We start from the raw sequence: 15,068 nt of genomic DNA on the forward strand, positions 1-15,068 counted from the left end.
TTTGTTTTTTGTGTATATTCAAGTCTGCCAACAGATGGCGCTGCTTGGGTAAAAACTTTATGAACCATAAAAACAGGTGGCAAAACGAGCCACGAGGCACGCGACGTCCTTTTCATGCTTTGCGCCCACGTCATCTCGGCAGCCCCTCGACGGCAGCTCCCCATGCGCCCTCGTGCCACCCTCGCTGGTAACTGGGGCGTGGCGGCAGCCTCTGCGGAGCATATCATTCATCTCTGCTTAAAATGCCATTAGATTGCATATGCTTAAGCTTTGTTCGCCTCTCTCTTTTGCTTCTTTCTCTGCTTTAATGCTCGGCAAAGGGTTTATTTTTCGGCATGCTCGGCCCATGACTGAGATTTGTTAGACGTGGCACGGGGCGTGGTGTGTGTGGTGGGGTCTGTTGTATAGGGGCGCGTGAGGGGTGAGGCGTAGAGCGAAAGCATTAATAAATAAACAGAAACATTACGATTGAGCATGGACATCATTTACTAGTCAATCATTTCATAATTTCAATGGCAGTGGAACGAGGGCAAATGTCATGCAAAGGTGGACAAAATGTAAAGAGGTCTGATTGGGTGCTTAATGATTGAAGAGCTGAATGACTGATTGACGAGCTGAATGCTTAACGAATTGATTGATTGATTAACAGAGACTTATACATAGATTGATGGACTAATGAATTGTTAGAGTGTTTGATCAACTGGTTGATTGACATGATAATCAGCTCAGAAGTCTGATTGACTGATTGATCGAGAGTCTAAAACGTGTTACGACAGAGTGATTCACTGATTGACTGACTGACGGACAGATTGATTGATACATGGATGACTGATTGACTAACTGATTGATGAGCTAATCAATAAGAAAATAATTAGCCTGATTGAGTAATTGACTTACAAACTGAACAGATTGTCGATTGAATGCCTAATGATTGACCGAGTGATACGTATATTGATTGCTATTGACCAACTGACAGAATCTAATGAACAGAATTGATTGATTGAGAACTGAATTAAATTGATTGATCGACATGCTATTAATTTATAATAGACGCTCTGATTGAGTATTCTATTGACTGACTGATCGAACAAGCGAATGATTGCGAGTACTTAAAGAGAGTAATGAAAATGCTACCAAATCGAATTTGTTGGGAAACTGCAGCCACAATTTAAGGAAAATTCGCGAAAAACTTTTCAGTTTACCATTCACTCGGCGCCTAATTCAATTTCTGTGAAGACTTTTTGCGTGAATTTATGTGAAACGTGTCCTACACCTTTCGCTAAGTCCGTGCCGGCAAATGCTTTGAGATCAAAGTTCATAAAAAGCGAAACTTAAATGTCCGAAACTCTTATCAAAGCCCCCCACATTATAATAGAATGAAAATACGTGATGATTTCGCTCCGAGAACTTTTACACTGCAGCCGAGCGACTTCAAACACAATTTTAAATACAGCCGTGTTGGAAATAATTTGAGAGGTAGCCCCAGTACCAGGTAGACTTCATCAGACTGGGCTTGACCTGGCGGGTGTTTGAGCTGTATTATTGTGGATCTGATAGAGGATATGCTTCATCGAGGTGTCGATGTCTCTGATGTAGAGTCCTATAGCAATGCATCTCAAGCATCTTATGGAAGATGCTTTCGATTACGCTACCAATTACAGGGTATCGACTGAGTCGTGCATGCCCCAGCCGCATGCTGTCAGTCTTGTTGATTTTTATTCGGTTGCCTTGTGAAGTTGTGGGCAAAAGTTTTCATGTTTTTCAGACAGAATCAGGCCGCAGGCCGTTGCCAAAGATGATGATGAAAGCTGAGCCGCACTGCGAGTCGAGTGTCGAGAGTTGAGCTTCCAGCTTTTCAGAAAGGTCCTTTCTCGGACGGTGGGGCCACCCGGGGTAGTTATGGAGATATGAGATGCTGTTGCTGTTGCTGCCAGCAGCCCACGGCATGCATGGAGCAAAAGTAATGTAAACAAGGCAAGAAGGCGAGGCAGCCAAAGAGAGAGAGAGAGAGAGAGAGAGAGAGAGAGAGAGTGTGGGTGTGTGTGGGGGTAAAGGTAAGATGAGGGTTGGAAGAGATACACATACTGAGATTTTTGTTGGCCAGTTTTGCGGGTTCATCATTATGCGGCACAAGTTTCTTTGGCCCCCTCCCATGCGCTGAGCCCAAGCAAAATGCTTAAGCTGGGTATATTAGCTACAGGCTATATGCCATAATTAGCCGGCCTTAGCTAGCAGTCCAGCCGTTCGTTCAGCCTGGAGGACTATGCCATATTGAAATATCGTAATCGATAACATTTTGCATTTTATTGCAGGGTAACTTCCAGTCGAGCACACCCTGTGGCAGCACTTCTGCATGATGTGAAGTTGAAGAGTTGCCAAAAACTTGACTGACGCGCTTTCAAGTGAATTCTGATGTGCAGGCACGTCCTTCGACTGAACGGGGCATGCGTCGAGTTTCCACTCAGCAAGTGGCACAACAACACACGCACACACACACAAATAAATACATCCATACCTGCGAGTAGTTACCATCGAAATTCAATTTGAATATTTTGTTTTTTTTTTTTTTGTATTTTTTATTCTTGTACATTTTGGTTTTCTTCTTTAGTGAATATTGTTTTGAATCGAACGTCATGTCGACCACAACGCGAGGAACAGACAACGAGGAGGAGACCTCGAGCAGAGGTATGCACATTCTGTGCAACTTTCAACTGGAGCCGAAGATAGATCCCAGGACCAACGACATGACCGTGATAGCCCATTTGCCCGATAAGAAGCTGCAGGACCTCGGCCCCATCGCGCCCGAACAGGAGCGCCTCCATGAGATATACATCTGCCTGGCCAATGGGCGACTCGAGCGGGCGTTTTCATTCACCGAAACCGAATATCGCAGTGTGATGAACGAATTCATAAGATACGGTCTCACTGCCAGCAATAGTCAGGAGGAGGATGACTCTACCCAGACAGGAGGCGTGTCGCAGCCTGCATCAGAAGCCTCATTCGTTGTTACCGACTCGCCCTCATACACGGAATCGCAGACGTAATAAATTTCTCATATCGCCGAGGCAATAGCCCAAGAACACCTTCAATCGGGCTTAAGTTTATCGCTCGGATTGATTCATAGTGGGTGATACATCTTGTTAATATTGATTGCTTATCAACTGCTAAGGGAACAAGTAAAGGCTACAGCCCCTCGGATTGGTACAACTCATTGTGATTGATCTGTATTGAATGGCTTATCAATCAGGCGCTGATTGATTGCCAGTTGGCATAGCAAAGACCAAAGGCAACTGGCTTCAATCGCTTTTGATTGACCTATGTTAGCTTGCTCGTCAATCATAAATGCATATAACTTGATGGACTGTCAGCTGTGGCCAGACTTTTTAAGCTTCAATCGGATTTGCATGCATCATCTTACTTCATTTGGGTTAGCTGATTGATCAATCATAGATTTCTTATATAGTCTACTATCCATGGTCTGCCAGCTATCAAAGCTAGAGCCTAAGACTACAGTTCATGTAGCTTCAATCGATCATGATTGATATATCCTAAATGATTGATCAATCATATGCTTAGGAAGTTGTAAACAGTCTTCAATCAGTGAGAGCCTTAACTGTTACTCAAATTTTCACAGCTGCATTTTTGATTGATGTTGATTGAGGAGTCGGAAATCTTATGCTAAGCTTTGGCTAATTGATTGATTGACTGATGAGCGATAAGGACTCTAGCTGCTTGATCAAGAGAGGCTCTCTAGGCACAATTAGTTAAACTAGCTGATGCTGATTGCAATTTATTCATGCATTGATTCGAATTCCCATTTGCCATTAGTCTTTCGGGGATAGAGAAAAGAAAATGGCATTTCCAATTAGCTAATTTGATGCACACTCGACGGTGTCCGAAATACAGTGATGAGCTCTCAAGAGTTTCCGGAACATAAAAAAGCCATATGAAGCGAAACGCTCATCAGTCATCGCTCTCAGCCCAGCCCCGTCCCCTCACTGTGCATGTTTTTGGGTATACTTTTTGTTTTTGTTTTTCTGTTGTTGTTTATGGAAATCTGTTTGTAAAGCGCACTCAAAGGCATATCCCGTGTAGTGGGCTGGGAGCGGGAAATTATCGATAGCGAAAATCGATTGATTGCCTTGGAAATTGCAGGGCATATGGCAATTGCTGTTCTGTTTGCTATTCTGTGCTGTGTGTTGTGGTTCAACCTTCAGTCACACACACACACACACGCACACACACTTGGCCATATGTCCAACGTGTGTTGACCATATCAGCTGAGGGCGTGCCACAGTGGGCGTGGCTGCATTTGATATGCTTAAAACGGACCTCAACGACAGGCTAGGCGAATGTTACTTTGATGTTTCATGTCATGGTTTTTGCCATCTCACTCTCTGCCTCTCTCTCTCTGTCCCTCTCTTTATCTCTGTGTGTATCTCACCTGGCCCTCACTCTCTGTCCACGCCTCAGTTACTGACAGCTTTCGTGTGCTTATGCATATTACTTTTCCTTTTTTTACGCACAGCTTTCTCTTTTTCCTTTTTCCATTTTCTTCACTGATCAAACAAAAGGCTGGCATTTGGGGGCGTGCCAGCGCCCATTTTATGGCTGTCGGGCATAATTTATGCCAGGCGCTACGGAATGGTCGTCTATGGATTTGCCAATGGACATTGACGGGACGCTGACAGGAAATCCAAAACGGAAATTTGTTTAAGAAAATTGTCGAGTAATATTTGGCAGAGCCCACAAGGCCCCCCCTCCAACCCGCCCCGGCGAGCAGTAAGCGAAATGTAACAGAAATGAAATAAACGAGAAATGAAAAACTTAAACGTCAGCCATCAATTAGCCGAGTGCTGCGAGACTTTGGGGCCAACAGACGCAACAGGAGGCCAGCCGAGCCGAGCCGAGCCATCCCCATGAGGACTTTGGGCAATGGCGACGAGCGCAAAGCAACTTAAAAAGAATTGCTCAACTATTAAACAGCTCTAGCTCGCTCTCACTCTCTGTCTATGTCTATGTAGCTCTCCCTCTCCCTCTGTCTGGCCGTGTATGCAGCATAGCAATAGATCCCATTGCGGAAACCGGATATGCCAGGCAGAAACACTTGCGCAACAGCAAGGCAAGGAAAAAAAAGAGGTTAAACTTGTTGCAATAACTTTCAGACGGGCCCAAAAGGACAAACACTCACAATGAGCAAGAGAGAGATAGCGATAGAGAGAGAGATAGACACACATGTGTTTTCATGAACAGCGATAAATGTTATTAACTTGACCAAGTTTGCTTTGGGCATAAACTTGAGTAATTGAAGAACGCCCAAGCGTCGGCAAAATTAGCTGCACAAATGCTCAATGGCCCCATATATAGATGTATTGAAATACATTTATATATAAATAAAAATAAACATATACATCCCTATTTATATATAGCTATTGATGTAGCTACCTCCACTGCTGTGCTCTATTTAAGGTCTTTTTGACCAGCTCAGCTGATCGAAACTTTGCCTCCATTCGGTTAAAAGTTAAATTGGGCTTGAAAAGAAGTTGGCTTGTGCCTCGGCATTGATTTAATGCCATGCCATTGTCATACTACAACAGCTCTGCTCTCAGCTATGCCAGTTGTGCTCGGAAACAGAGGCAGAGAAATACTTTTATAGCTCGTTAGGCAGTCGGGCGATGATTGCAGGTGTGAAAACGGTCGAGATGTGACTGGGGCAGATAACTTTGATGCGATTAAGGAGGGAAAGGGCTAACAGTCTTAAAGTCTCAATTTAGCTGGATGGCCACTCAGGCTACTCTCAGAGATATTTTGTTTCTTATGCCGACTCCAGTTGTAATTCCCAATTACATTGACTCAAAGTCAAAGAGTCAGAGATATGATAGAAGTTTAGCAAAATATTTAAGTATGTCATTAGAGGCGATACAGCCAAGGCTTTGAGAAGAAAGACTGAGCTAAAAAAATTTGATTCTACCTCTTCTATAAGTTTATATCTGTGCTTAAAGGCCTTAAAATAGAACTTATGAGGGCTACAGCAGGAATCTAAAGTCTACTCTGATTATCCTCGTTTCTAATCAACAAGAAATTTTCCTGTATCGCTCGAAATCGATACATATCGATAACACACTATGCTGACTTTGCAGTGTAAGAACAAGAGGCATATAAAGTGAACTCTACAGCAAACACAAACTAATTCTGAATTGATTTCATCTCAGATTAAATTCGTCAAAATCGATACATATCGATAACAAACTAGCTTCACTAAATTTAACTAACCATACACAAATTATTCCTAAATTTAATTCTTCTCAGAATTTGTTTCAGATAGACTATTCCATAAAATCGATAAAAATCGATAACACCAATTCAATATTTTAGCAACTGGAGACATACAAAGGCGTCTCTAGAAGCGCCTACAGTGAACACAAATATAAAGTACTAAAGTATTTCCTAAATATACTCAAAGACAATGCCGAACGAGGCATTTCCTAGTCGAGCATTGCCAGTAGAGCGCTCATCAGTCAGTGAGCATCATCGGGCAGGCGTTCTGTGTGAGTTAGAGTCTAGAAATTGCCTTTACTTCACTTTCATAGTAGGCTTTTGGTCTGGCTAACAGTATTTTAAATTTGTGGTATTTTCTGTGGTAAAAAAAAAATACCAACTCCTAAAACCCAAGAATGCCATGACAATTTTTCTCACCAAACTACATCCGGAATATCTGAAAATATCTCATTATATATTTACCTCTCGACCTGAATATATATAAAAGTATATTTTTTTTTATTATATTTTTTTTTTTTTTTTCGAAATTCTTTTGATTGTCCCGGGACAAGCTGACCACGTTGCTATGCCGCAAGTAGCAACCTAAAGAACCATTCGACTTTATTTTATCGCACCGAATCAGAGAACCAAAAGTGCAAAGCAAATCTGAACGGAACCCAAAACTCGAGAGGGAACTTGCGAAAATTTTGAATTCATTGAAACAAAAGCTACAAATTTTTTAGAACCAATCGAACGGAATGGAGAACGAACGGCTTAACTGCAGATGCAGCCGACGCGGCCGCATTTGCGTCTGTGTGCCAAGGAACCATGTGGATCCGAGCCTGATCCAGGTGATGAACGAGGCGCGCCGTCTGCGCGTCATGGAGGAGCTGGCCGCCGTGCTGGAGAGGGATCTGATGGGCGTCGACGCCAAGTGGGTGCTCTTCACCATGGCCGTGCAGAGCTATCGCTACGAGCAGCTGGTGGTACCATTTCCGCCTGCATATGCCACGCCCACTGGCCTCAACATCGACTCGCTGAGCTTTGTCACCGGCACCATGACCGAGCTGGCGACCTACCAGCGCCGTCTGATGCAGAAGCTGCTGCCGCCCGAGCAGGTACAGCTGATGCACTGGCTGCTCGTGCAGAGCGACACGCCGCAGCTGCGCCAGGTGCAGCGCCACGATCAGCCGGAGCTGTGGCGCCAGCTGGCCTTCAAGCCGGATCCGCGGCCACACTTGATATTCCGCGTGGTGCCCAAGGGCTCCGACGACGGGTCCGCCAAGCCGCTGGACCCGGCCAGCTGCCTCTTCTACGGCGGCGACATGGAGGAGCTCTTCGCCATGATGTCGGCCAAGCGCTACGACCTGAATCAATCCGAGCTCGAATTCTACGATGATCTGGAGACGGCCGCCAACATGGCCGAGTGGTGCCCCGGCTGGGGCTACTCGATCTGCGGCACTCTGCTGCGCTGTGTGGCCGTGTGCCAGCTGCACGAGCACAAGCGGCTTCAGGTGCGCTACCTGCTCTTCTACAGCATGTGCTACACCAAACAGATGCAGGCCGTGCGCCGCCGTCAATGGAAAAGGTATGCGCTGGAGCAGCGAGTGAACGAGCAGCTCTTGCAGCAGCAGCAACAGCAGCAGCAGCACCACCACCACCACCACCACCATCAGCATCATCAGCAGGCCAATCGCGGTGCCCATCTGCAGCAATGGCAGCAATTTTATGAATGGCAACAGCAACTCGAGCAGCAGCAGCGTCAGGAGCAGCGTCAGGAGCAGCAGCAGCAGCATCGCGAGCAGCAACAGGCGAGAATGCGCCGCCAGCACAGAGATAGGGAGCGCGTCGAGGAGATCCTTGACTACGACGAGCGCCAGCAGCTGCAGCCGAGGCCATCGCAGACCTCGTTCTTCAGCATGATTTTCAGCCGTCGCAGCGCCTTGGTGGTGCTGGGCGCTCTGACGCTCGCTTCTCTGACGCTGGTGGCCACGAATATGCGCCAAGTGAGCCAAGGGCGCACCAGCTGGCTAATTCGATTTTAACCGATCTAACTTCAATTATTGTTCATGTTCGTGCCAAAAAAAAAAGAAAATTCGTTTGTTGAAAATTAAAGTAAAGCAAAGGCTTAAAAAAATGTAAAAAAAAAAAAAAATATTTAATTAAAAAAAAAAATTAAAAAAAAAAATAAAAGAAAACAAAAAAAAAAACGTTAAAAAAAAATTAAAAAAACGTAAAAAAAATTTAAAAAATAAAAAAAACCCTAAAAAAAATCGAATCTATTTTTGCTTATTTATTTATTTAGATTTACAAGATTTCATGCTAGCAATTTCTGATCTATTGTCATACAATTTCTGATCTATTATCGCTCTTATATGGTCACCTAGTCATGATTCGCTTTCTATATGGAAATCAAATTGAACATATTACAGGGTGTTTTTTGGCTGAAGTCTTGGTTTTCATTTTGAGCTTCTATCTTAAGAAAAAATATATATTTTATTAAAAAACAAGTAAGAAAGCTCTAGTCGAGACTGCTCGACTACGAGATCCCCTGAACCCTACAAGCAACTGATATTTCAATAATAATTAGCACCCACACACGCACTCATGCAAACAAATACACGCACACACACACTCACATATACAGGCGATTGCGCTTGGGTTGCGCTGCAGTGTTGGCAATATTAGGAGAACTTATTTGTTGAATAATTTAATTTCTAGACGTACGATCGTAATGAAACTTTCAGAACGTATTCATATTGTTTAAATGTATGTGTATACCGAAGCACAAGTCTCTAGTATTTGATATACGACTTTTACAAAGATTAGGGTGAGGGGGTGGATTTGGGGGTGGGGGGTAAATTTTAACAAAAACCGAAATTGTATGACATGCGTCTTAATATACATTTTAAATTTATACACTGTAGCTTGAAAGATGTAGGAGATATAATTTTTAAACTGATCTTCGATAAGGTTTTTTATCGATAAAAAAGTATCGGAATGAGTTATCGTTTTTTAATGATAAACTCGATATCCGCGTGATATATATGGACATTTTAAAAAAAAGTTGAAGTCTCTAGCTCTTGTATCTTCTGAAATCGACGCGTTCAAACATACGGACAGACGGACGGACGGACGGACGGACGGACGGACGGACGGACGGACGGACGGACAGACAGACGGACAGGGCTAAATCGACACAGCTTGTCGCCCTGATCAAGAATATATATACTTTGTGGGGTCTGCCACGCCTCCTTCTGCCTGTTACATACATTTTAACAAAACCATTATACCCTGATTTCCCATTTTCAATGGGTTCAGGGTATAAAAAACACTGAAAGTACAGGGCATCTCTATGGCATGATCAGCTAAAGCCCATACATTTTTATACTCTGCCATTACAGGGTATCTGTTTGTGTAGGCGTCTATTTACCTTATGGGAATTTACAGCTAAAAAAAAAGAATACACAAATATTTTAATGCTCTGCCCTTACAGGGTATCCGTTGGCTCTCATTTTCGGCACACCTTGGAGATGGGGTTGGGGAGTGGCATGCCACGCGCGTTTGCCACATATCGCGTAGGCATGTTGCTTTGCTCATTGAAGCGTGAATGAGCATTAAAGTGTTTTCCCATGTTCATTCGCCCCGACCCAGCACCCATTCAAATTGAATGGGAGAGCTATGCGCGAGTGTGTGTGCATGTGTGTGTGTGTGTGTTTTGACCCTATAACTAAATGCGCTTCATGTGAAATTGATATTAGCTGAATGTAGTTTCAGCTTGGCCAAAAAGTTTTGCAAGATTGAAACTCAAGTCTTTATTACCAATCATAGAGTTCAGTCAAAATGTCAAGAGCTTTGACTTCAGCTATGAGCTTAAGCACTCAAATACCCTGTAAGTGCAGCCTGCGTGGGAAGTCGTTTGATTATCATCTGATAGGAAGTAAAATAGATAGATAGATGAGGAAATTTAAATTTCATTTACTTTGCTAGAGATTAAGTTGGCTAACTAGATAGACATCTGCAAATATAATACAGCTACACTCGCTGTAGGCATCTCTCTTGGAGTCTAACTTGGGTCGTGCTTTGAACAGAAGATAACCCGACGATAATTAAAGATTTTTCGGGAAATTTTTAAATGGTGTAAGGGCTAACTCCTTGCTCAGTTTTAATTCCGATTAACATATTTAATGTAACCAAATTTTTTTATGTGTTAGAGGACTTTCTGAGAACCAGAAAATAAAAGCAAAGAATCTGAGCAAATGCCGAAACGGATCAAGTCCAGTTGCACCATGAGCCTCGCCCTCGTCTGGCATACCCCATAGGCAGCTCTTGCATAACTGTTAATGCTCTCAGCATTCCATGCCCGTTGCCGACTCTTAAATCTATATATATGTATATATATATAGATATATAGAGCAAACTGACCTGAGTCTGGCTCGTAGCTGGCTTTATTACATTGCCCTTCAGTTGGCCCATTGATGGGTTTATTAGCAACTGTAGCAAACGGTTCCATGGAATGCGGCTTGTGGCGTTTCACAACTGGCTAAGCACCAAAATCGTTTAAACTTGCGTTCTCTCTCTCTCGCTCTCCTACTCTCTCTCTCTCTCTCACTCGCTCTCCTACTCTCTCTCTCTCTTTCTCTTTCAGCCACTTGACTGTTTTGTTGAAATATGCAAAACGCGCCGCAAAATTTGTTGCTCAAGAAGATATCGAGTAACTGGAAAACCGCCTTGATGGCGTCTTTAATATGCAAAAGCCACTCGTGTATACAAATAATGTGCACGTTAATAAACACGCATAGATCATGCATGAGCTGTGAGGGGTGCAGCGAGACGGTGACAAGAGGACGGCGGACGGGCGAAGGGACTAAATAAACAACTGAGGCGAAAGTGAAACAAATCTTTTGTTGTTGTACGTATCGAGAAGCACGTTTAACGGGTCGTATGCGCAATATAAACAGAACTTCTCGACTGAACTGTCAATTCATCTCACTCTCTCTCTGTGTATCTCTCTCTCACTCACTCTCTCTCTCTCTCTTTTTCTCTCGCTGTGCGTGTGTATGTCAAATGCATGCACAGTCGATTGGCTTTCATTTAAATTCAATTTGAGTTACAACAACAAACATAACCAAAAATTTGTGTCTTCTGTGTGAAATAAGGCAAATCTGTTGCTCAACTCAAATGCAAAGCAATAAATATTGAATGAATACATTAGCTACGAAGCTAATTGTAACCACTATGTGCTTTCAAATAGGCTTCGATGCTTATTTACATATATTTTCGACAGATATGTAAGCATATGAGAAATACTTTTGCTTAGTGATTGAAGGAGCTCAGTGTCTATTTGAGCCATTAAACAAAATATTCTCCATATTACCTCAATGAACTCAGTTACCCTATGAGATAGAGCCTTGATTGTGCTGGTCATTGAAAATTTAGGTAAGATTTTATATTTTATATAGCTATATTATAATTTGCAAAGAGCTTAGTTCTCAACTCAAGAGTCATCTTCATATATGATAGAAAATTTTCTATAATCTATAAAAACTTTTAAAAATTGATCAGTTTATATTTCAGTCAGAGTGAGGGTGTATACTAGTTAGGCTATAGGCCAGTCAGCCTCAAGTCTGCTTATATTAGAGATCCCAGTCTGGTTATAGGCCGTGAAATTTAGGGTATATGTTAGTCAGGTCATATAACACAAGAGTTCACATCTTTTTCTTAACATTAGAGCTAAATCACTGCAAATTATGAATGGTCAAAGCATGTGGGAATTGGATTAAGAGTGCATGGACTTGGCAAGTGACACTTAAAAGAGGCCTTGCCATATGTAGAATCGTAATCTACCTCATAAGCAATGAGAACTCGAAACCCCATGTGATATATACACACATTTATGTCGTTCCCTCTCAATAGCTCATAACATTTGCTTCAAATCGATCAATAGCAATATATCATCTGAGCTTATATTGCATAGCTTAAGGAACAAAGAAATAGAAACAATTTGTTATGAGAATTAGAGCAAAGAATGCACAGATTATGAAAACTTTTAAGATTGGATACCATTTTGATATACTCGTTATATGTAAGAGCAATAATTTAAATTAATTAGCAAAGTCATTAACTATGGCACACAGATACATTAGGGTGTCATATGTACTTATGCAAGGAAAGGTTATTTCATTGATATTGTCTATATGTAGAACTCATAGACTTTTCAAGGCCCAAATGTTCTTTGAGACGTATTCTGAAAGCAGCTGCATAGCAACCTAGTGAACTTATGTTGATGTCGATATTTCTGATCTAGCTTTCATTCAAGGCATCTATATACATATATATCAATATATGTAGATATAGATATATGTACTTATATTAGGACAGATCGGGATTCTGATAGTTCGGAATGGTAAGAGGATCAGTTCTTTTCGATTTACACAAAAATTCAAATTATCGCGAATCATTGAGAACGAATTTCGTTCAAGGAAATAAAATGTTTTCGACTTATCGCCATCTTCGATTTATCGGGGTACAAATTATCGATACTCGACTTTGATAAATCAAAGTTGCTTAAATTGAAGCCCATGTCGGCTGTGCTTATCCCGCCGGGTATCTGCTAGTCGTGCACTCCCGTCCCTCTCTCTATATATACGTATATATTTGGGAGCCTCCATGTGAAAGAGTGTGTGTGGGTGCGTGTGTGTTTGCCTGTTTGACTCTGAATGGGTTTCGTTCGGCTGCTTTAGCTTGCGCTTGGGAAATTTATTTATTTATTTTAGAGCTGTGTAGATTTATGCAAATACTCCCGCTGAAGTCTATTAAATTTGCATATTTATCAATTTGTGTTCTTCTTCTTTTTTGTGTTGTTTCTATTTTTTTTATTGCGTGTGTTCTTTTGGGCGCTGGCTCGTTTGTTGTTGCTAATGCTGTTTGGCTTTGCTAGCATATTTTAATTATTTCAGTGTGAGCCGAATGCCCTTCGCTTGCTTCGAATTTCATTTGCATAGGCGGCGCAGACATAGCCGTTAGCTGATAAACGGCCAAACGAAAATGGCGAAAAAATGAAAATCCAAACCAGAGAATAAATGATGAAAAATAAATGAATAAATAATAATATAAATAATAATAAGGCAACAGCTGAGAGATGAAGCTGAAAAATCTTTGCCGCAAACATGGCGTATACTTAATAAGGCTGCAATCCAATTAGGAGGCTGGACTACATCAAAGGCAAAGGCGAAACGACGATGCTGTGCCCCGTCTCTCTCTCTCTCTCTCACTGTCCCTCTCTAGTCGTTAGGCGATCAAATATTAAATGGACATAGCTTCAATATGCCACAGAAATTAGCCCTCTACCACTCTCTCTCTCTCTCTGTCACTCTGAGAACTCTCAGCGCAAAGGCAATTATCATTATGATAATTAAAATGTATGAGCTCGTGTTGGTGTCCTCAACTCTAGCTGGCCGGCTGTAATGCGCGTCGCCCTTCGTCGTCGTCCATCTCCTGGCATCCATTTTCATATGGCCGAAAGTCTGCTTAATACCTGCCGGAAAGTTGCGGACTTGTGGACTTGTTGACTTGTTGCTCTGCCGCACAGCATTAGCAACAACTACTTTGGGCAGTGAGCAGCTTAACTAAGTGGCTCGGCGATAAACCTAATGAATCTGCCTCCCGCCTCCCGCCTCCCACTCGTCCACTCGACCATTCGCTGGGACATAAATCTGCTCAGCTAAATGTTGTCCCACATAAATAACTCTATGATTGATGTCGCACTCGAAAGACAACCAGCTGAGTGGCTCCTTATGAGCTAGTCGCATCTTATTATACTATCATTAAACATACGCCTCTCGGCACTAAGAGACTGTGTTCTCAGTCTGTTTACTCGCTATGAAACTACTTGCATGCAATAACAATTAACACATCTACAGATTACTCTACAATCACGTGGTAATTATATGTATATACATATATAATATACATTTACAGCAGACAATCAATCAGTCAGTCAATCAAACTCAATCAATTCATAAGTTGCAAACAATCTCAATGATTGATTGTCATTCACTTTAACAGGCTACCACGCAACTATATTGTTCATCAGTCACCCAGTCAATCAATCAATCAACCAAACAGCCAATCAATCAGTCAATTTTAAGGCCATGCAGTCTGCTAATCAATCAAGCAGGCAAAAACTTTCAGTCAACCATTCAATCATGTTGTCAGTCTTCCAATCAGTGAGTCAATCAATCAGTGAGTCAATCAAACTCAATTAATTCTTAAATTCTACAAACAAACCGCTTGCTTATCATTCAATCTAAGATAAATCAATCAATCAGCTATACTGTCCGTCAGTCACTCAGTCAATCAATCAATCAATCAGTCAATCAGTTCATACAGTCGCTAGTCAATCAAGTAGGCAATTTACTTACCTCAAAGACAGACAGTCAACCATTCATTTATGCAGTCAGTCTATCAATGAGTAAGCCAATCAATCAATCCGTCAATCAAACTCACTCTAACATGCAACCAATTAACTATACTGTCCATCAGTCACGCAGTCAGTCAGTCAATCAATCAATCAATCAGTCAATCAGTTCATTTTTAAGCCATACAGTAGCTAGTCAATCAAGCCACTTTATTAACATCAAAGACAGCCAGTCAACCATTCAATCATGCAGTCAGTCTATCAATCAATAAGCCAATAGACTGTCACACACTCAATCAGTCATTCACTAAGTCAATCAGACAACAGTAAGAAACTTGATGAGACAATCGACAGTCTTACAACATGTTCAAGCAGTCACTCAATCAGCTGA

At 42.0% G+C, this 15,068-nt stretch overlaps 2 protein-coding genes across 7 annotated transcripts in view; one reads left to right on the plus strand and one right to left on the minus strand.

Annotated features, from left to right (window-relative positions):
• Positions 1-15,068, minus strand: part of rsh (Rap GTPase activating protein radish) — a 155,979-nt gene that overhangs the window by 96,166 nt on the left and 44,745 nt on the right. The gene's annotated exons all lie outside the window — the stretch shown is intronic.
• Positions 2,466-3,165, plus strand: LOC149090532 (uncharacterized). The gene has a single exon (XM_089264229.1). The coding sequence runs from the start codon at positions 2,634-2,636 to the stop codon at positions 3,042-3,044; it is 411 nt and encodes a 136-aa protein (XP_089120355.1). The 5' UTR covers positions 2,466-2,633; the 3' UTR covers positions 3,045-3,165.

The sequence above is a fragment of the Drosophila navojoa genome, chromosome X (genome assembly GCF_054131105.1).
Source record: "Drosophila navojoa isolate 15081-1374.11 chromosome X, UAZ_NAV_1.0, whole genome shotgun sequence".
Classification (NCBI taxonomy): Eukaryota; Metazoa; Arthropoda; class Insecta; order Diptera; family Drosophilidae; genus Drosophila; species Drosophila navojoa.

Excerpts from the sequence above, each read along its gene's own strand:
- LOC149090532 (XM_089264229.1), top strand. The coding sequence starts at position 2,634 with ATGTCGACCACAACGCGAGGAACAGACAACGAGGAGGAGACCTCGAGC.